Source organism: Panicum virgatum, chromosome 2N (genome assembly GCF_016808335.1).
Source record: "Panicum virgatum strain AP13 chromosome 2N, P.virgatum_v5, whole genome shotgun sequence".
NCBI lineage: Eukaryota > Viridiplantae > Streptophyta > Magnoliopsida > Poales > Poaceae > Panicum > Panicum virgatum.
In genome coordinates, this window is record NC_053146.1 from 59,148,923 (window position 1) to 59,168,830 (window position 19,908).

Sequence of the window (19,908 nt, forward strand, 5' to 3'; positions counted from 1 at the left end):
CCAGAGAAAGAGGGGGGCGGATACAAAATGGGATAAAGGTAAAAAGAAGGAAGTCGCGGGGGTCGTGGGGTTCATGGTCCTTGCTGATGGCGATAGCGGTCATCCTTCCCCACTTCTTGCTCTGTAGCAGTCGTGGCGGACGGCAAATGGCCTGGCGCACTGTAGATGATGCCCTGTTGATGACGTTGGTGAAGCAGGGGACGGTCGTCCGGTCTTCACGTCCGTCCGGACAGTCCTCTCGTCCACGGTGCTGACTTCTGGAGAAGTAGTTGCGCACTGTCCCATCAGTGAGGCCCTGTCGTGTCCGTGTCCTGTCGCGGTTGTCTCGGTTCGTACCGAGGCATGGGCGATCAGTCATGTCTGCCCATGTGGGTCCCGTTTTGACCACCGACGGTCTCCGTACTGCAGCGTAGGTGGGTCGCCACGTGGTGGTGCTCTCCTCCAGCCCTACGAGGATTGAGCGAGGCGGAGTCTTCCCATAGGGTCGGGCGAGGCGGAGGCTTCCCCGCCGGGGTCGGTCAGAGAGAGGCACTCCCTGTGGGGTCGGACAAGGCGGAGGCGGCTGCCGATGGCCCGCCTCGTCTCATTTTGGGCCGCACTTGGTGGGTCGAGGTTAGCTTGGGTCAGCCCCTAGTCGGGCCGTGCTAGTCTAATTCTTTTGGTGCTTTAGCGCTGACAGACAATTAAGGGTATTCGTTACTTTTACCCCCATCGATTACATCCCCGAATAATAATATCCTCGACACGTGCAAACACCAATCTGCCTATTCATCAGTATGAACTAGGTACTACTGGTCCGGATCGTCTGGCACTGCTGGTCTCCCTTCGTATGAACTAGGTACTACAATTTCACACCTTCCTTAAAAAAATTTACAGTAATGCTACAGATTAGATGTCCGATGTCTATTCATCAGTCGGACGTTTAGACACATATTGCAAGAGACACGCACCAATGTTACAATTATTTTTTTTCTTTATATTTCATAGTGAATGTTGCACGAAATATAGTGTCAATATTGCGGTGGAAATTTCCATCCTCGAATCGGATGTCAGAAATATTTGTATACATATTTTTTCTGATATTGCAGCAGTTATTTTTTCTGATATTGCGACAGACCGTCCGATGAAAAAACAGATGTCCGAGCGCTAGTAGTGTCGAAGAATTTATAACAAAAAAGTATTAATATTTATAACACCAAATGAACATACTACTCCCTGATATGTTTTTATTTACATGTCGTATTAGGTTTGTCCTAAGTCAGGCTAACTTTGACTGAATTTATTGAGAAAAATAACTACATTTAAAATACCAAATTTATTTTATTGACTCCACTATGAAATATATGTTGATAGTGTATATGTTGAGTAGTATAATTGTTGCTATATTTTTCTATAGATTTAGTTAAAGTTAGTCAACTTCAGCTTAGGACAAACCTAATATGATATGTAAATAAAAATACAGAGAGTATATATGAAAATATATTACATGGTGCTTACACAAATCTAATCTTATCTTCAATCAGTACGTGTCAGTCTCCTAGAGGATAATTTTCAGCAGCAACGAACATCATTGTTTCCCTCTTTTTTTTTTCTGGCGATCAGTTTATTTGCCGGTGGTCAACTGGCAATGGCGAGGTGCAGGTCGCGCCTCCTCCAGATGCTAATGCTACTACTTCGTAGTGCCAAGAAAGATTTGCCACAGGAAACGGATGGACCAGGTAGAAGCGGAGTAGAGACGGTTGGGGAGCCCCAGGCCCCAAGCATGTACGCATGCGCGGTCACGCCTGCCTCAGCCGGCCGCTCCCCGCCCTTGTCGTCCAGCCTCTGCATACCGGCCTTTATTTTCCCCAATCTCCCGCTGGCCAAACCGAGCCTCTCCTGCCTGGCTGTCGTCCGTCTCCGGGTTTAGTTTTATCTGCGGTGTTGCCGCCGCGCCTGTCGTCGTCTTCCGATCCGATCCGCTGGCGGTCGGGTTAGCTTCTCCTCCGCCCTTAGCTGCTAGTAGCTTGTTGCCGCGACCAGAGAGATCGAGGGAGCTAGGGTGATCGATCGATGGAGTGCCTGCTCGGGCTGCTCAAGGTGCGGGTGGTGCGAGGGGTGCACCTGGCCATCTGCGACCCCCTCACCCACAGCAGCGACCCCTACGTCGTCCTCCGCCTCGGCCAGCAGGTAAACCGCCGCTCTGATGCTGTCCCTCGGGCCTCGGTCGATCTCTAGCTTCGTCTCCCTCTCGATCTTGCTATTCCGCCTACACACCTCGTAGCTCTAGCCTCGTAGCACTTGACCACAACAAAAGAAGCAGAAGCAACGAAAAGTGAAAGGGGCTCGCTTAGAATCAGAGTCTGACCTGGGGAGTTGATCAATAGTCATCAGGGAGGACGACATCTCTCACGACAGGGGCGGCATCGCAGCGCCAAAGTTTTAACTTTTTTTTAACTCATCCTTTGCATGTCTCTATTCTTAAGGATCTCTTGTATTGCCACCTTTTGCATCTTAGTCCTCCTTTAACATGGGCATTTGTTTCCATGTATTGCGCAGAAAGTGAAGTCAAGTATAAAATACCACACAATCAACCCGGAATGGAACGAGGAGCTCACCCTATCCATCACAAACATGATGCACCCTGTCAAGATTGTAAGTTCATCTCCATGAACAGATAAAATGCAGCACAACCTTCAGCTTCCTCCAGGCCGCCACTCTACCCCCTGATGAGAGGTTGAACTCCTCGCCTTTGGCGCTTTGGTTGCCGTCAGGAACTCTTCGACCATGACACCTTCACCAAGGACGACAGCATGGGCGACGCCGAGTTCTGCATCCTGGACTTCGTGGAGATCGCCAAGCGGGACCTGAGCGACGTCCCCGACGGCACGGTGATGAAGACGATCCACCCGGAGAAGGACAACTGCTTCGCCACCGAGAGCCACATCACGTGGAAGGACGGCAAGGTCTCCCAGGACATCGTGCTCAGGCTCAGGAACACCGAGACCGGCGAGCTCGTCCTACACCTGCACTGGGTCAGCATCCCCGGCGTCGCGCGGTGAATCCTCCGGCGGGATGGCGACCCCTGCCCAACTGGTTTTATATGAAAAAAAAGGTATTGTAAATGTTGCTCCGTCTACTACGAGGTACCCAAAATAAGAAAACACCCTGAGGAGACCATGGATGCGTAATTCGTAAGGTATTCAGAAGGATTATGCTACTGGGAGCAATGCTCTGTTTTCAGTTTGGTTCTGCATAATTTCTGCCGTTTCTCCGATGCACAGAGATATATGATTATATGTTGTGAAGGCGTGTCAATTTCATACAGCCGCAATGCGCCTTATTGATCAATGATCATGTTGGCACAATTCCATTTATCAGTAGGTACCACGTACAACAAGAACAAAAACTGCTTCAACAAAAACTGAAAAATTCAGGTTTGGCCCACCACAGCGGTCTTGCTCTTGATAAAAGCAGTTTTTGCGGAACTTCAGACCAACCAATCAGTACATAACTGACAATAAGCATGGTTGAACAATAGAGGAGAATTCGACATTTGTAGTCGTAGTAAAACCAAATAAGATGGAGTAGGTAATTTCTCTCATCTGATACCTCTCCTGGACTAAGTCTTGGAGTGCAAAAAGATACTAGTATGTACACCATCCATGACCTAGCTATGTACAATTTTGTCTTTCAAACCTGAGATAGAACATAAGAACAGAAGAATGGACCCAAACCAAGTCACTGTTGCAGGGTTTCTGTCTCACACCTAGCTAGGAAAGCAAATGTGGCGAGCTTTCATTGTTGCTGCTTCAAGAGCTTTCAGACGGGCGCTGATGCTTCGTCATTTGCACATCCCGGGTGAACTGGGTCCTTGATTTTGCGTATGGAGCTTCCCTTGCTGCAATGAATGTCAGTAAAGTCAGTTTACTACAGCCTGAATCTTTGTAGATCATGCTTTAAGGTCGCATCACTGTTCACATTTCTTACCTGCAGCTAATTTTTGGGCGCGGAGAATGCTCTGCCGTCTTTTCCACCAGCACGCTGCAAACACAACTAGAAACAGAATAGCTAAAAGCACCCCGAAAGCCATGCCGATTTTTGCAGCCACGGATAGATGAGGGCCACATTCTCGTAACCCAGGAATTCCACACAGTCCAGCATTGTCGGTGAAGCTGCAATTTTGTTGCAAGAACTATCAAGTTACCTTACCAATCAGTATTTAAGTAAATGATAACTCAGGTATGTGTATAGGATAGTACAAATGATGTTATGCATGAGAAAAATTTGGCAGCTTGTACACATTATGTACAGTGAGAACTTGCAAAAGGGGTAGGTATTTTATTTCAAATTGAATGCCTTCTTACTTAAATCTAGCTCTGTGCAGAGGCCTTCCTCCTAAATTGGCTGGAACCCTTCCTGACAGACGATTGCCATTCAGATTCCTGCATACGAGCAATTCTTTTAGAACTTAGATTTAGAGGAAGGAAATCACAAATTTGAAATGCCAATCCAGAACAGAGTAACATGCTTAACTAATCCACTCACAGTATCTGCAGCGACGTCAGAAGGCCAAGGCTCTCTGGAATAGATCCATTAAGCTCATTGTATGACAGATCCCTGTGAAGATAATTACAAAAGTCAGTTTCATACGAAATCAATTATTTGATCTAAGTGATAAAAATTATTTTGTTCCAGCAAATTTGAAAGAAAAGGTATCAGAAATGGCAGCAACATGAACTGAATTCCATTTGAAACAGTATTTAGTTTTCTACTTGTAATACACAACTTGCGAGATGCAAAAAAAAAGAAGGCAGTAACATGAGCTGAATTCCAGGCCTTCTGGCAACTACTAAGCAGCCTGGAAAGTCACAATGAATAAATAATCATGAAGTACAGTACAGGGGGCACTGGCAATTCTAAATTGATGATGGAAGATGTATTAACTGAAATCGTCATTTCTAATGTCCTGCATATTTCTGCCACTAAATAAATTTCCCTTACAACCACCTATACAAGATCAATTCGCTTCATACATCAAACAGCTGGAAACACAATGAATATGGTCATATGGAAATATCATTAACAAAAGTTTCATTCTCTTCATGTCGCCAGAACGGCATATCATGGCTTATGCAGTCCAAGAAAGAACATAAATATCAGACACTAAACTACACAGCAGTGATTCAGTGAAGTGCACTTACAATACTTGCAGCGCAGAGATAGTACCAATAGAGGTTGGAATGTTCCCCTTTATGCTATTGCCGCTCAAGTTTCTGTTAACCAAGATAGGCAGTTACTTCAGTCAGATTAAACAAAAATGCTAGTACATTCTGATGACAGTAAGGAACATGGTAACTCCATTTAGGGTTTAGGTGTGACACAAAGTGTGACAGCTATGTTTTCCAAAAGCTACACCAGTGATGTTTGGGTCCAATGCCATAGTGTTTCATCCACCAACCAAGTTAACAAAAAGTCTGTCGATGGAAGGCAGGAAATATACTTAAAAGATAGCAAAAATTGGTGCTTCAAAGAATGTTTTGAAGTGGTCATATCTTCATGTCAGTGTTGTACAAAAACTCTCACATGCTTTGCAGATGCTGCAGCTTAGATATGTCACCAGGTATAACCCCTCTTAAACCTTGGTTGTCAAGACCTCTGCATATTCAAGGAGCAGTGTTAAATACTTAGAGCAAAATGTATATCCGTTATCATTGACGCAAAATGCATATAGAAAATAAAAATGTTCTGGTTAAGCCTCTAAAATATGAGAATTCAACAGCTTAGAAAAAACAGTGAAAATCCAAATGATTAAACAAGCCTATACAAGAACTTAAATTGTTCAAATCAACTAGGATCTCTGGTCAGTCCTGCAGGATGTCACATGGGTTGACATTGCAAATAATAAAGGCAGTATTTTGAATACATAATACAACAAAAAGGTGCCAATATTTGTAATGCCTGGAGTCACAAGAATTCTTACTTCAAGTTCTCTTAAAAAATATCTTAAGACTCAATATATAGGGTGTCTCGGTGTCAGCTCAAGGAAAAATTGGGCATTCAGTTAAAGATTAGTATGCTCAGTTGCTCAAATTTTGCAATCTATTCTTGGTGTTGAGCTTTTTCTATTTGTTAGGCTTGACAATCAAGTTCGGGAATCAGTTTAATCTTGCACACACCTTCGTATAATGTGAAGTTACTAGAATACATCTAACACATACTTCTGCTTCAACTAAATAAGATGATAGTATCTGTATGACAGCATCATCGCATGCTGTTATACAAAGGGAAGGTAGTGAATAGGTTTTCTCAGTTCACCAAATGATGAATATGTTACAAGATTTCTAACAAGCTATTGATAAAAATATCAACAATTGTGGCATGGACCCGCATGATCTAGAGACGTACAATCCATCAATAATCCAATTCCCTTTGTTGTTGTCAAACTGGCAGTCAACTCCACTCCATGGATGCTGCTGTGGAACACAGGGGTCACCATTCCAGCCAAATCGAAGAGGAAGACCAAGTGAACCCTTCAATGTGCGCAATGCACTCACTGTAGGTAATTGAAAACAATAAGATTTATACATGATTATCATTTTAACAATAAGGTACTTATTAAGTTCAATAAATCTATGTATATCCAAATGGTCTTTAACCTTCTCAATTTTCAATGTTAGATGATCCTCTGCAAGATTCCGAATAGAAGACTAGAAACAATCACTATTAAGTTTTGTAGTGCTAGAAACAACAGACAAGTGAGTTTGGAGGGTATTTAAACAACAACCTTCTTGAGGCAAGGTCTTCTTTTCAGCTGGTATTACCTCAAACACCTCAATGGCACTAATAATGGAACGGGTTCCTTTCACAGGTTGCAAGATGATTTTTAGTGTTGTCCCACTGACAGCTACAGTTTTATTCAGAACAAGTGCAGTAAAACGCTCTCCTGTCATCCGGATTATATCAACATCCTTAAATGCAGTGTCTCCATTGATGAGTACATCAAATACTCTTTGCTCTTCTGCAGTTACCCCATTATCAATCTCTGCAAAGTGGAGCCATACAGAATAGTTCTTGTTTGGTGTAACATCCATTTCAAAGGACAAGCTCGGTTGCCTATCAGTGCCCACAATAGCTGATTGGTATAGGCTTTGAGGGTAAAAATTCGGAGCAAGCAATGTCTCTGCTATAACATTCTCAGTTGATATAGACTGATCATCAGAACTGGATGATAAAGTTTGTAATCCTAACCAGAATCTGTCCCCACCCCAGCTGATACCATGCAGATCTTCATCAAAAGCAGGCTTTCCAGAGCCACATTTCAACCTTTTGGCTGTTCTAAGTACTGTCCCTTTTCCCCATGAAGGGCTGAAGTTATAGGAATCATCATCAATTTGGAGAACTTCAATAGAAAGAATAGATGGATCACCATGACCTGTGCTGTGGAAGCAAACTGATAAGCTAGAATCCTGAACAAAAACCAAAGCTTCTGCAAATGTCTTTTCATCATCACTGCTCCAGCCCAAAAGCAAAGAACTGAATAGGGTGCCCTCAACAGAAACATCGAAAATTGGCTCGCTGTCAAGATTAGGATTATCCAGTAAGCCAAAGAAAAGCCTGACTTGATAGTGCCCATTGGGAACGTTGTTGATGTTGTAGCAATTCTCAGGGCCATCAGATAGTGGGAAATAACGAAGCGTTTTCAGCGGAGGGATGATAAAGCTTGGGCGAGTGGCATTTGCAAACCTGCCTCCAGTATAACCAAAATCTCTGTACCACAATGTGTTTGTAGGCGACGTTCGGACATCATCAAAACTTCCACAGCTTATACGGATGGTAAATGGTTCTGAAAATAAACGTTCATTTAAAATCGTAAGACAGAGAAATTGAACCAAGCAACTGGTGTACCGTGCGAGTTAGATAAACAGAGCAAACTGTTCTTTTGAATTAGGAATGACTAGTAAACTGAAAGGAAGGGTTTGCATGTTTGTTTTTCTTCATCCCTACTAGCTTCACATGCCCCCCCCCCCCCCTCCTATTTACCTAGCTTGAGCAAGCTTTATCTTAATTCTTAAAGATGGGAAAATTAGCAAATGTATGCACATGTCGGCAAGAAAGGGCAAAAACTAATATCAAGTTCCTCAAAATGGATAAGACTCGGTTCTTCATCTCGTCAACGGCTCAAAAAGCAAGAAAGCCGAGGTGATACTCAGCACAGAAATGGACCTAGAGCTAAACATAGATGGATATTCTGGGAAAGTTTCAGGGTTGGGACCAAACAACTACTTATTTGGTCCAGATTGCAACCGTAAACCAAAACTCGAACATTTGGGGGGAAGTTTTTCCTTTCTTATGCTAGGAATTGGAGGAATCTAGCACTGCCGGATTTCGAAATAGGATAAGAAGAAAGAAGAAAGCAAAATAAACACAAAAATTGACTGGAAAGTTCCAGATTTCGCTACGGATGCAATACATCAGCACAGCCATTAATGCAAGAACTTGCAGCCACTATGCCGCATTTACCAAGATTTCAACAGGGGAACAAAATCTCAAGCTAGGTGGAAGCAAGGAGCAAGAAAGCTCACCTTTGCTAAGATCAGCCGCAAGAACACCAAGAAAAGCCGGCCACACGGAAACGGCCAGCAGCCACAGCCGCAGCTGCAGCACAGCAGGAGATCTCTGCCGCATTGCGCCTGCGTCCCCCCTCCTCCTCCTCCTCTTCTTCTTCTCTCTCTCTCGCTCCCTCCCTCCCCCAAAGGAGTACGAGCCTTTTCCTTTGACTTTGGAGCAGATGGGATTTTTGCTTTAGAGCCCGCTGAAATTTGCACGGACAAAACGAGAGAAATTCCCGTGGGTTTTTTAGCCGCGCCTTGCTCCTGTTTCTCTCCACCGGAGAAGGCCTAAAGGATCGAAATGAGTGTGTGGGTTTGAGAGCAGAGCAATGGCAATTAGACGGAGCTAAGGGCCTGTTTGGGACTGCGGTCCAAAAAAACGCGGCACGCATAAGTGATAAGCGGCGCGGACCTCGCTTCTCGTGTTTTCCCCGCTTCTAGTTCAAACGCTCGTTTATCGCGTGGTAGATGACTGGCAAACGCACATTGGACGTAGACCGTTCGGCGGGATTTTTTTACTTCTTTCGCTGATACGCGCCGCAGCCGCCGTCCCAAACGGGCCTAAGTATTGTTGCTTTTATGACAGGAGTAATGGCGACAGAGGAGACAGAAGATGAGTGGATGCGGTCACTAGAATTTTTTTTCTCCCTTTATTTAGTTTGGGCACAGCCACCCCACCCCCGAGCCACCACCCCCGAGGATTTGAAAAAAATTGCTCGGATTCTTCAGGGTGTGAGAATGAATGTCTAGCCCAGATTTTTAAAGTAAAAAATAGAAAAAGTTGTCATGAACACCGAAAGTGAGAGGATGTGGCTCAGCTCAGAATTCAAGCAGGAACTGAGCCCTTGTTTAGTTCTCTTCAAAATTCCAAAATTTTACAAGATTCTTCGTCACATCGAATCTTTGAACGCATGTATGAAATATTAAATGTTGCTAAATAAAATAATTAATTACACAGTTTATCTGTAATTTGCGAGACGAATCTTTTGAGTCTAGTTAATCCATGGCGGGATAATAATTATCAAATACAAATGAAAGTGTTACAGTATTTTACAGATTCACTTTTATGCAACTAAACAAAGTCTGAATAATTATTTACCGCAGTTTGATCGGAATTGTAGGCCGCCTTTTGCAGAGTAGTAAAACCCCCTTTTGCATTCTTTAATAAAAAGAAACGCCGAATCTAGCCGGACGCCGAAGCTGTCCAAGCTGGTTTTGGTGGGTCACGTGCCAACAGAGGACGAGAACGGCTGCGACAACCAGCTGAGCTGACGGATCGGCAGCGGCAGCGCGGATCACGTCACGTGCGAGCGCGACGCAGCACAAGCCCGAACGAGAACGAGCACGGTGGGCGGAGCTGACGAGACGAGCGGCTGAGCCCAGAGGGAAACCGCGTTGTCCCGGCCAACTCCGCTCCCGGCTGCGCGGCGACCGTCGCGGGTGGTTAGCTGTGCCGGGCCGCCAATGGCGCCGGCATGTGCGCGGCGCCAACAGCCGGCCGTTGCGGCGAGTTATGCGCGCCCGAATCGGGCGCCGCCGGGTCGTGCAGTGTCGTGCGCATCACGACTTCACGAAGGACAGGCCGCCGAAATAGTGGGGGGGCGCCACTTTGGACTCCGCCGAAATCTCGTGTGCCCTCCGGGAATCTGCGTCTGGCGCTCTCGGCTGAGGGGTCTTCTGAGACCCACCGCGGCATGGAAATGACCTAGCTACACCTACGACTACGAGAGTACCTATTGGCTATTAGAACGAAGGCATTTCACTGATGCCGTGAGAGACAAATGAGACGTGGGAGTGGGAAGGCCAGCAAGCTAGATAATAACGAGATGCGCTTGGGGTGTCCAGGCAGAAGCAAACGAGCAAACACAAGGTCTTTTGTCCTAAATAAGTTGGAGTAGACTAGAGATGAAATTCAAAAGACACAAAAATCACAGTTCAAACATATTGATAGCTAGTCTCCAGACGCTCCTATCCAAAACTACCTTTTCAAAGATATTCCAATCCTTAAAGTCTCTCTTCACCGACTCGTCCCAAGTCAGTTTAGGCCTACCTCTATCCTTCTTTATCTTATTGACACACTTTAGAACCTCACTACGCACCGGCGCCTCAGAAGGCCTCCGTTGGATATGTCCAAACTATCTAAACCGATGTTGGATAATTTTCTCCTCAATTAGTGCCACCCCTACCTTTTTCCGAATAACTTCGTTCCGGACTGTCCCTTCTTGTGTGCCCTCAAAACCACCGCAACATCCGTATATCTACTACACTCAGTTGCTGGACATGTCGCTTTTTTGTAGGTCAATATTCAGCACCGTATAACATCGCCGGACGAATAACTGTCCTATAGAACTTACCTTTTAGTTTTTGTGACTCTCATGTCACAGAGGACGCCAGAAACTTGACACCATTTCAACCAGCCAGATGAGACTCTATACCTAACATCTTCATCAATATCGCCATCCTTTTGTAGCATCGATTCTAAATACCGAAAAATATCCTTCTGGACCACCACTTGACCATTGAGACTAACATCTTCACCCTCATACCTATTCGCGCTGAAATCACACATCTTTCGACTATAACGTACATCTCTATAGTTCTAACTTCCTATTAACCCCTGTCCTACTCTCATCAACTAGCACCATATTATCAACAAAGAGCATACACCAAAGGATATCATCTTGTATGTCTCTCAGTGCTAACCCCTAATGAGACCTATATTAATAGAAAAATTAGTGATGTCGCCATCACATGTCCGGACAAACATCATCACATGCTTGTATATATTTAATGAGAGTAATATATTTAGTTGGAACTTTGTGCTTCTCCGAAACAAACATTCCGCCTCAATATCGCATTCAACCAACCAACCAGCTGCAGAACTGCCCTTCACCTCGCACATCTCGAACCTGGAAATGTCAGGACCGGACGTACAGCATTTGCCATGGTGCCATGGTTGGAAGAGTTGAGTCCCATGACACTGACAGAAACAGACCCTGCTCGTGTCGCGGAATGTATCAGCCACATCCAGCAAGGCAGGAACAGTGAGGAATGCATCACATCTGGAACTCTTTCACATTGGCAACACCCTTTGTACAGCGCTCAAACCAAAATGCAGGACTGAAATACTCGTAGCAGGCAAAGGCATGCGACAGTGAAAACCGCAAGGGCAGCTGAGGACGATTTCTCCGTGGGACACTTGATACAATAGTTCGTACAACACAACACCACTTAAAATCAATAGCATAAAACTTCTCTACAGTTATGTCGATAGCTTTCATGCAGTTGCAGCCTCGCCTTATTGTACCTCAGTTTCCACCTATAAACACAAACATATACGATCCAAATTGAGGACACGGAAGCTAGATTTTCTGGGAAAAGGTACAGGATGACATAATACCTTGTATAAGCTGAGCTACCTACTTCTTGTTAACTATATGGTACAAAGCCCTCATCTAAGCTGGCGGTAGGGAGCGCCTGCAAGTTGGGCACTCCATCTTGATGTCCATCCATCGTTGTAAACAGCCTGAGTGGAATATATGCTCACAAGGTGCCACCTACACAGGAGGGAGGACAGTGAGTGCCCTGTAATAGCTGTGTCCAAAGTCAAATGCCAGAAATATTGCACGATTACCATGTATTCACTTGTTCTTTGGGTAAGATCGATTGTAGTCATGCAAATAACACAATCAATGGGCTGATTCGTGCTATCCTCAACCTTCCTGTGGTAGCAGTATTTCTCAGGCAGGATCTGAAAAAGAGTAGAAAGTGGACACATCAGATTAATCACTAAAAACTGATACTAATAAACATGCTGAGTATCTTATAATGAACAGCTTAACAGTGAAACATAAAGAGTGGCAACTAAAACAACTTATGAAGGAAAGAAATTAGCTAAAAATGCTAACTAAAATACATCTGGGATGAAACAGATTAGAATACATGTGTCATGGTAACATGGCATATTTATTACCTGGCGAGGAATAAAGCAGCGAGAACCAAGATAGTGCTGAAGCAAAAGCACTGCTGCTTGGATACCCATGAATGCCGTAACAGCTATGCACCATTTCTTGTCAGGCTCAATGCGCATGAAGTTACTAGGGCAACCAAATATATACAGTGGAATAGCAAGGCGGGTAACTGTCATGCCTAAAATATACTGTGGGTGCAGAGGTTTTCTTGTATCCTTGATGACATTTGTAACAATTTGGGGTACCCAAAAGGAGTACATCAGGAGAAGAAGTGGGCGTAAGAAATTGTGCAACTCATACATTAGAAGGATTCCTCCCAAAAGAATACCATCTGCAGAACACAAACCAAATTAAAGAATAGCTTATAGTTGGTGAAAAAATAAATACTTAAAGTAAGTATGCAGAAAATGCAAACTACATTGGCATATACAGAATAATGACACAATATATGTTGTTTCAAGTTAACAAAGGCAGTGATCACTATAATGGCTCTGACAGAATATCCAGGCTTTATCTGATAGCAAACATCAGATACTTTGCCTACCGACTTACACATGGGTAACCATTTTCATGCAGCAGGTAAATGGGACAAAAATGTTGTAGACAAGAACCAGCTAAAAGGGGCAGTATTGTCCAAGTATTTTTATGTTATACTTCTCAAACCCTGAATCGATTGCACATGTAAGTTCTAATAGCAACAAATATATGGAAAGGAGCATTCTAATGCACTTGTGCAAACTAAGTTGATTCGAATTTATTGACCTACTGCCATGATTCTTTGTGAGAAACAGATCCAATGAGTGAAGTTAGTACTTACAAAAGCGGCTGTAAAGAACAGACAGTTCTCGCCTCATTATCTCCCAACCTTCACTGTTTAAAGGCCTACTTGCTTTCCATATGGCGAGAAGGTACCTCATTTCAAAAATAGAAAATACAACAAATTTGAAGAATGCAGCCGTTGCGAAGGCGTTAAACAGCGACTCTGTAGAAAGTTACATGTAAGAAGAATGTAAGCTAAAATAAAATTTTAAAAATCCACAGGATAAAATGGTAATATAAGTCAACTATAACCTCATGCAGAAGTGGCAATACAAGTTAAGCAGGCCAATAGTTAATATTATGATTAATTGCAGTGCAGGCTAACTTTTTTAATTGCACAATCATTACCACAGAGCCGTTGCTTGTTGGATACGAGTTTCAGCAAGCTTTTTTTTTTCATTTGACCCAAGAACTGTGGGGACAGATCCCCCAAGAGAGATTGTTTTTCATTCCAACAATAATGTCTCAACAAGATATTATCTGATTAACTTTGCAGAATCTCTACTAGGCATTATCATTAACCTGTCTTTAGCTCATAGTTCTCTTAAATTGCAAGATTTTCATTGATTGAACACAAAATGACCAATAGGGGACTGAATTTACAGAAAATATAACCAAATACAGTTCACAGATCCTTAGTCAACAACAAATGAAATCCTACAAGGTCATTTTAGCTTACAATAAAAAGAAAGACAGAAGCAACAGAGAAACACAGCCAGAAAAAAAAACAAATAAATTATTCAAGTCATAAGACTCACCAACCAATATCCCAGCAGTCAGGTGGAGCAGACAGAGATATGCATCCATAATAGCTTGTTGGCCAATCATTAAAATAGAAACCTTAGCAGCTCCCTGTAGGCAACACATAAGCAACTCAAGCAAATGAGCTTAAAAGTCATGTACTGCAAGCTGTTTTGTTTTACTATATGCTTCAGAAAAAGAATGCTTACAGATTGAGTGTTGCTATGCTCCATTTGTCTAATCAACAGCAAAACTTGAAGGAAAGAGATCTATCATACCCTAGTTAAGGAATTCAGAGACTGGGAAAATACAATAAAGATAAAATCAAAAAAAAAAGGAAAGAAGCAGCCAGAGGATACAAAAGTGACCATCAGTGTGTAGTTGACTGCTTTGTTGTAATAGACTTCAACATTCAAAGAAGTCGCATTTAGTAAGATAGGTGAGAAGCACTCTCCATCATCATCGACGGCTGGGCTCTCCATCAAACCCTCCAACCGGTACTTCTCATGCTCGCCATCTAGTTAAACAAAAAGTTTTGCAAAAGCAGTCACTATTTTAGCTTTAACTGGAAGTGAAGAAATTACCAACTGAAAGCTTAGTATCGCCACAAGTGAATTATGATGAAGCGATGAATTGACAGTGGAAGAATGAATTTAATAATAAAGAAATTATGTACCATTTGGGTTAGATGACACGCGAACCACCTTAGCAGCAATTTCTGTGTTACAGTGTTTCTCCATGTCATATGTGAGAGCTGATAAGGAAGAAATAACACACATTAAAAATTGCAGCAGAGTGATATATAGTACTGAGTGTGCAATTTCAAACTTACAATTCTTCCTTCGGTTCTTCTCTTCAGAAGATTCTTGGAATACTTGAGAGGAGAAAATCCGGAGCTGTTACAAATCAACCAGACAAAAGTATATTCTATAAGCATGTTCATTAATTGTAAGAGATCTTCTGAGGATATATGCACATGATGAAATAATACCCATGTAATAGTAATGAACAATAAAATAGGTCAAATCCATGAGCGTACCAAATGGTATGGATTTGACAAAAAGTAATCCTCTTCTTGAAGTGGCTCACCATCTGCACCACTGAAAAAGGACAAATACAGTTACATTAGTTCATATGGCAACAAGAAACTTTCCAAGGGAGAACGAAATGCAAAAATCCCATCAGTTACAGAGAGAAAATAGACAGTTACAGAGAGAAAATAGACAGGTACTTGTTTGCTACCATCCGAAGTTGTCTAAAAGGCCATATGTACACTCCTTCCAACCTTATTTGAGCCACTCCATGATCGTGGGCATTGTCAATGACATCATGGAATGTAATTGATCCCTGTCAGCCCCATGGTAAGGAAAGTAATCAGTAGAGCATGCAGAGGAAAAGGATCAAGCTCAAGTAACATCCATGATAATAATTAACTCAAGGCTGGTCACTAAAAAAGTACCATTTTATTTACTCAACCTAAACAGGAGTAACTTCTGCATTCAAAAGATCAGGCTTGTGGTAGCATTCTTGGTTATAGTTAACTCAGGTTTGACATGAAACAAAAGCCTAATTTCTTTCCTGTGGGCTTAACTAGAATGACAAAAAGTTATATGGAGCTCAATTACCTGAACATAATGCACCCCGCTTATCTTTGTTGGAGTGCTCAACAATTCCAGAACCGAATCACCTTTAGATTTCACAAACTCAAGAAACCTAGATGAACCATTTGTGGCACCAGCAAAGGCCCAGCTCCCTAAGCCATAAAGTGGTGATGTTATTACACAAATTGAAGTAATACTGACAAGCAAACAGTAGTAATCAACATATAGGTAAGCAAGAACAGGGTAAATTCAAGGTTGGAACAGTAGCACACATTTTATTGAGTTATTTGACTATTTCAAAACTATGCTAAACAAGACTGCTTTTAACACTGGATCACGTATTATATATATCTGATTAAACATTAGACACAACAAAGTCTATTAAACAGCTAGGGGAGAAAAAAAAGTAGCAATAGAAGAATAAGGAGATGCCAACTAAATAGTATTTAACACCACTTGATTGCATCGAATAGCCTAAAAAATAAAAACATTTCGGTTTCTTGATAAAATATGTGATGTAAAATATATCACAGGTCCTAAATTTTGGAAGACTACAATGTCACCAACTCGAGGAATCAAGGGATATGCTCCTATGCCTTCTATACTATTTGCATACCAGACAATTCTTTTTGTGGCCCTTGTTTGGTTTCATCTCTATCCTACTTACTTGGGATTATAAGCGTTGTTTTTGTTGTTGCTGTTGTATTTGTGTACCAGCCAACATAGCATATCTAATTTCTGGAAATAATCATCCTAATTTATGCAGTGGAAACACAAGCATTGCATAACCATCACAAAAATATGCACAGAACAGAAGTTACCTTTATACGTTCCCGTAATATTCCATGAATAGGGGCCTATATCATTATCATCCCTTTTGAAGAAGGCGTGCTGCACAAACATATGTATCACAAGAAACAAGCTAAGTCACACGCATACCAGTAGTAACAGATGCTACTAGAAACCTAGGGCCTACAATCAGCTAATTTCCCACCCACAAAAAATAGAAGGCAACCAATCTACGCTGGCATTCAACTAACTCCCACTCATCATTCAAGAGAAGAAATGTCTCGCACACTTTGGTACTCCCAAGTCCCTAGACTCTAACAAGCGCGTGAATCAATTCTTACAGTCGATTTTGAACACACAGCATATCCAGTTCAAATGACTATTTATATTAGATAACCCTAAGATGATTCCCAGCCGATTCCAATTGATGACCATCCAACATGGGAATAGTCCAGTGTAAGTCGACGAAATGGCACCTGCCACCACCGAATTAAGTCAAAAATAACTTTCCCATCTCGTCAGCTCCGATTGAACAACCCTAAGCTCCCAATACACCAAACCCCCGCCCCTCGCGCAAAAAATGGGGAGAAATAGCTTCCAACACTACCAATCCGAGTACAGCAGCATCAAAGTCACCTCATCGCCCCACGAACCGGCGGAGGAGGAGGCTCCGGCGGACGCGACGCGCTCCCGGAGCGGCCGCAGCGCCGCGGCCAGCGGCGGGGCTAGGGCGACGCCGACCAGCACGAGCCCCACAGCAGCGGCCCTCATCACAGCGCCGCTGCGGCCGGCAGCGGCGGAGGGTCTCATCTATCTATCTCTCTATCTCCCCGATGCACACCACGAGCGCGCGCAGCCCTCACGCCGTCGCGGAGGCGACCATGCGGGGGCCCGCGGCGTGCGGCCAGGCAACTGCTCTCTCCGGGCGGCCCGGAGGGAGGCGGTTGGGTTCTGGGGAGCGCGCTAAACCTAGGACGGGGCGGCTGGCGGAGGAGCAGGTGGGGGAGGGGAACGGAAGGGGAAAGCGAGCAGGGGACGGGGTCAAACGGGCGGGTGGAGAGGTGGAGGGAAGGTAGGTGACGGCGGAGGGGGAGGGGGAGGGGGAGGGGGAAGGGAAGGGAGGGCGGCGACTTTGGTTTCGGCGGACGGACGCCAAGCGAAGGCAAACGCCTGCGCGTGGGGGATTTCCGTCTTCCGTGTGTGTGTGTGGGGGGGGGGGGGGGGGGGGTGATGGTTGCTGGTTGCTGGTTGGCGCACGGGCCACGGGGCGGCCGGGCTGGCTGGAGCGGGAGCAGCTCGGGCCCACATGTCTGCGAGGGTATGTAGCGCTAGGCTGCGTGAGGCTGGGGCATGGGGGCGCCAGGCTCGTGCGCATTTCTGTAAGGCATTTTTTTTCTTGGCATCATGGAATATGGGCCCTGTTTGTTTTGTGGTAGCAAGAGTAGCACAAAAATCTTGATCAATAATTAGTGGTACTAAATAAAGTCAATTTGCAAAACTAACTCCACAATCCTGCACTACTTCGCAAGACGAACCTAATGAGGCCTTTGACCGCACGATTAGAGGATGGTTACTGTAGCATCACTGTAGCCAATCATCGATTAATTACTGTCATTAGATTCGTCGTGAAAAGTTACACCCATCCGTGAAAAGGTTTTGCAAATAAACTTCGTTTAGTACTCCATGCATGTGAGATTCTTTTTTCGGGAATTGTGTGTGCTACTCATGCTATGCAACCAAACAGGGCCATGGACATTCGAAAGTTCTCGCACCGGAGAACGGTACACTACGTCAGTTTCAAGGAGGGTTTTATGGAGAATTTTATAATATTAAACTCTACGTTAAATTATTAATTATGGTGATATGGTAAAGAGAGAGTAGTGAGTTTTATAGGATGATAGAGAAGTTTCATTCTCTTATCTGGCACGGTTATCTAAATCCTAATTTTGGTAATCCTGCGATAAAATTGTTCATTGACATTGGCTTTAGATGCGTTTGTTAGATTGGAACCTTGTGAAAAGTAAAGCTCAGAGAGATTTCAGGTGAGATTGGCCTTAGACGCGTTTGAAGACCTTAGAGCTCGGGTGAGCAAGTTCTATTAAGAAAATTCTAACCAATCGAGCTATGTACATTTTGCTCTTGAACATAAGTGAAGTCTGAGTATGTGTCTGCATCGGTGGACTCATGTTCATGGCTGCTTTCCTTGACAGATTCCTACCTAGTATGTGCTTAACTGACCAAGACCCTCCTTTAAGAAAAAAAAACTGACCAAGACAGATTGACAAAGTCTCTCGTCAAAATCAAGCTTTGGAAGCTGTGAGTCGGTAAAATCTAGAACTTATCGGAGCTGGAATTTACTACCTTGTTTATGCTACTCGCGCCGCTGGGTTCTTAGGAAAATGACGTAGTATATGACTGAGAAAGACATCCCAGAAATGGACGGGCCCTTAGTTTTGGCGTTTCCTGACGACTCCATCGATGAGATCTCAGTAGAGACTTGCATTTGCTCCGGCTCCTCTCGTCTGGATCAGAATCATACTTCTGCCTGTGCTGCTGGTTAAAGTCAACAACACGATAATTGCGTCGAATAAACGACGTCAAGATTGTTCATGGAGCAACGCGATGGATTGGTAACTGTTGAAAGACGAGAGAGCCGAGGTCCCACTAGTCGCAAGGGTTTTCTGTCCACAGGACGCCACCACAACGTGGTTTGGGCTTTTGGATAGCACATCCACTTTTCGATTTAGTCTAACAGATACAATGAAAATACGAATTTGTATGCAACACATTATTTCTATTTAAAAACACCTTTCCTGACCAGGCAGGAGAGATGGCACGGTAAAAAGACTAAAGTGCCCTTGGTGCGGATACTTAGCCCGACACGCGGGTCGTGCTCTTTGCTCACAACCGGCTGCAGCAGCTCCGACGATCTCTCCCCTGCCCCTGCCGACAAGAACAAGCGAGCGGTCAAGGCTAAGATCGCCAGCCCCAACGTATGCCAATGCTCTCCCCATGCATCCCCAGTCAAGGCGTCACGAGGTGCTCGAGACCCCTCCAGGTGGGAAGTGCTTGGGCTTTGTTTGAATCTAAGGATTGATGGCTGAAAATGCTAAACCTTAGTACTAACTTATCCAAATGAGGGATGCTAATGGTGTGGGCTACACTTTAGTCAAGATTCGAAAACTTTAACATCTACACAAGTGCTAATATATGCTAAAATTTAGCATTCAACTTTGGCTCATCCAAATAGATCCGTAAATCTCAATACCCAACGGTACCATGGAAGATACCGCGCTTCATCTCTCCCCGTTATGAAGCATATGAGGGGTATTTTGGTCATTTTACCTAGTTTTTTTTTATCTTACCCAGGCTTGAACGAAGTACTTGTAGTAAGGA

General features: G+C 43.8%; 3 protein-coding genes across 5 annotated transcripts; 1 reads left to right on the forward strand and 2 right to left on the reverse strand.

Annotated features, from left to right (window-relative positions):
- The first annotated feature begins 1,769 nt into the window (after positions 1 to 1,769).
- On the forward strand, positions 1,770 to 3,304 carry LOC120661423 (protein C2-DOMAIN ABA-RELATED 5-like). Its single transcript, XM_039940292.1, has 3 exons — positions 1,770 to 2,169; positions 2,539 to 2,634; positions 2,754 to 3,304. The coding sequence occupies exons 1-3, from the start codon at positions 2,053 to 2,055 to the stop codon at positions 3,039 to 3,041; spliced, it is 501 nt and encodes a 166-aa protein (XP_039796226.1). The 5' UTR covers positions 1,770 to 2,052; the 3' UTR covers positions 3,042 to 3,304.
- A 100-nt stretch (positions 3,305 to 3,404) lies between these two features.
- On the reverse strand, positions 3,405 to 8,945 carry LOC120661422 (receptor-like protein 4). The gene is made up of 9 exons (XM_039940291.1): positions 8,565 to 8,945; positions 6,767 to 7,825; positions 6,388 to 6,535; positions 5,566 to 5,637; positions 5,184 to 5,255; positions 4,528 to 4,599; positions 4,347 to 4,424; positions 3,970 to 4,154; positions 3,405 to 3,880 (listed from the first exon to the last, which is right to left on the reverse strand). The coding sequence occupies exons 1-9, from the start codon at positions 8,665 to 8,667 to the stop codon at positions 3,792 to 3,794; spliced, it is 1,878 nt and encodes a 625-aa protein (XP_039796225.1). The 5' UTR covers positions 8,668 to 8,945; the 3' UTR covers positions 3,405 to 3,791.
- A 2,408-nt stretch (positions 8,946 to 11,353) lies between these two features.
- LOC120661424 (transmembrane E3 ubiquitin-protein ligase FLY2-like) lies at positions 11,354 to 17,593 on the reverse strand. Of its 3 annotated transcripts, none has more exons than XR_005669892.1 (15): positions 17,149 to 17,593; positions 16,545 to 16,614; positions 15,748 to 15,875; positions 15,354 to 15,469; positions 15,162 to 15,222; positions 14,955 to 15,018; positions 14,799 to 14,876; positions 14,482 to 14,639; positions 14,332 to 14,391; positions 14,140 to 14,233; positions 13,380 to 13,544; positions 12,565 to 12,893; positions 12,226 to 12,342; positions 11,992 to 12,148; positions 11,354 to 11,910 (listed from the first exon to the last, which is right to left on the reverse strand). XR_005669892.1 is itself a non-coding variant. In XM_039940293.1 (15 exons), the coding sequence occupies exons 1-14, from the start codon at positions 17,320 to 17,322 to the stop codon at positions 12,047 to 12,049; spliced, it is 1,716 nt and encodes a 571-aa protein (XP_039796227.1). In that variant the 5' UTR covers positions 17,323 to 17,593; the 3' UTR covers positions 11,354 to 11,910; positions 12,015 to 12,046. The 3 variants fall into 3 exon arrangements, 1 of the variants encoding a protein (XP_039796227.1); XM_039940293.1 differs by having other exon boundaries at positions 12,015 to 12,148; XR_005669893.1 differs by lacking the exon at positions 17,149 to 17,593 and having other exon boundaries at positions 16,545 to 17,004.
- Between the last annotated feature and the right edge of the window lie 2,315 nt (positions 17,594 to 19,908).

Excerpts from the sequence above, each read along its gene's own strand:
- LOC120661423 (XM_039940292.1), top strand. The coding sequence starts at position 2,053 with ATGGAGTGCCTGCTCGGGCTGCTCAAGGTGCGGGTGGTGCGAGGGGTG. Across the intron at positions 2,170-2,538 it reads TCCTCCGCCTCGGCCAGCAG|AAAGTGAAGTCAAGTATAAA; the intron begins GTAAACCGCCGC and ends TGTATTGCGCAG. Across the intron at positions 2,635-2,753 it reads TGATGCACCCTGTCAAGATT|GAACTCTTCGACCATGACAC; the intron begins GTAAGTTCATCT and ends GGTTGCCGTCAG.
- LOC120661422 (XM_039940291.1), bottom strand. The coding sequence starts at position 8,667 with ATGCGGCAGAGATCTCCTGCTGTGCTGCAGCTGCGGCTGTGGCTGCTG. Across the intron at positions 5,638-6,387 it reads AATTGGATTATTGATGGATT|AGGTCTTGACAACCAAGGTT; the intron begins GTACGTCTCTAG and ends TTGAATATGCAG. Across the intron at positions 4,600-5,183 it reads ATCTCTGCGCTGCAAGTATT|GGATCTGTCATACAATGAGC; the intron begins GTAAGTGCACTT and ends TTATCTTCACAG.
- LOC120661424 (XM_039940293.1), bottom strand. The coding sequence starts at position 17,322 with ATGAGACCCTCCGCCGCTGCCGGCCGCAGCGGCGCTGTGATGAGGGCC. Across the intron at positions 14,877-14,954 it reads GAAGAACCGAAGGAAGAATT|CTCTCACATATGACATGGAG; the intron begins GTAAGTTTGAAA and ends CTTCCTTATCAG. Across the intron at positions 12,343-12,564 it reads GCTGCTTTATTCCTCGCCAG|ATCCTGCCTGAGAAATACTG; the intron begins GTAATAAATATG and ends ACTCTTTTTCAG.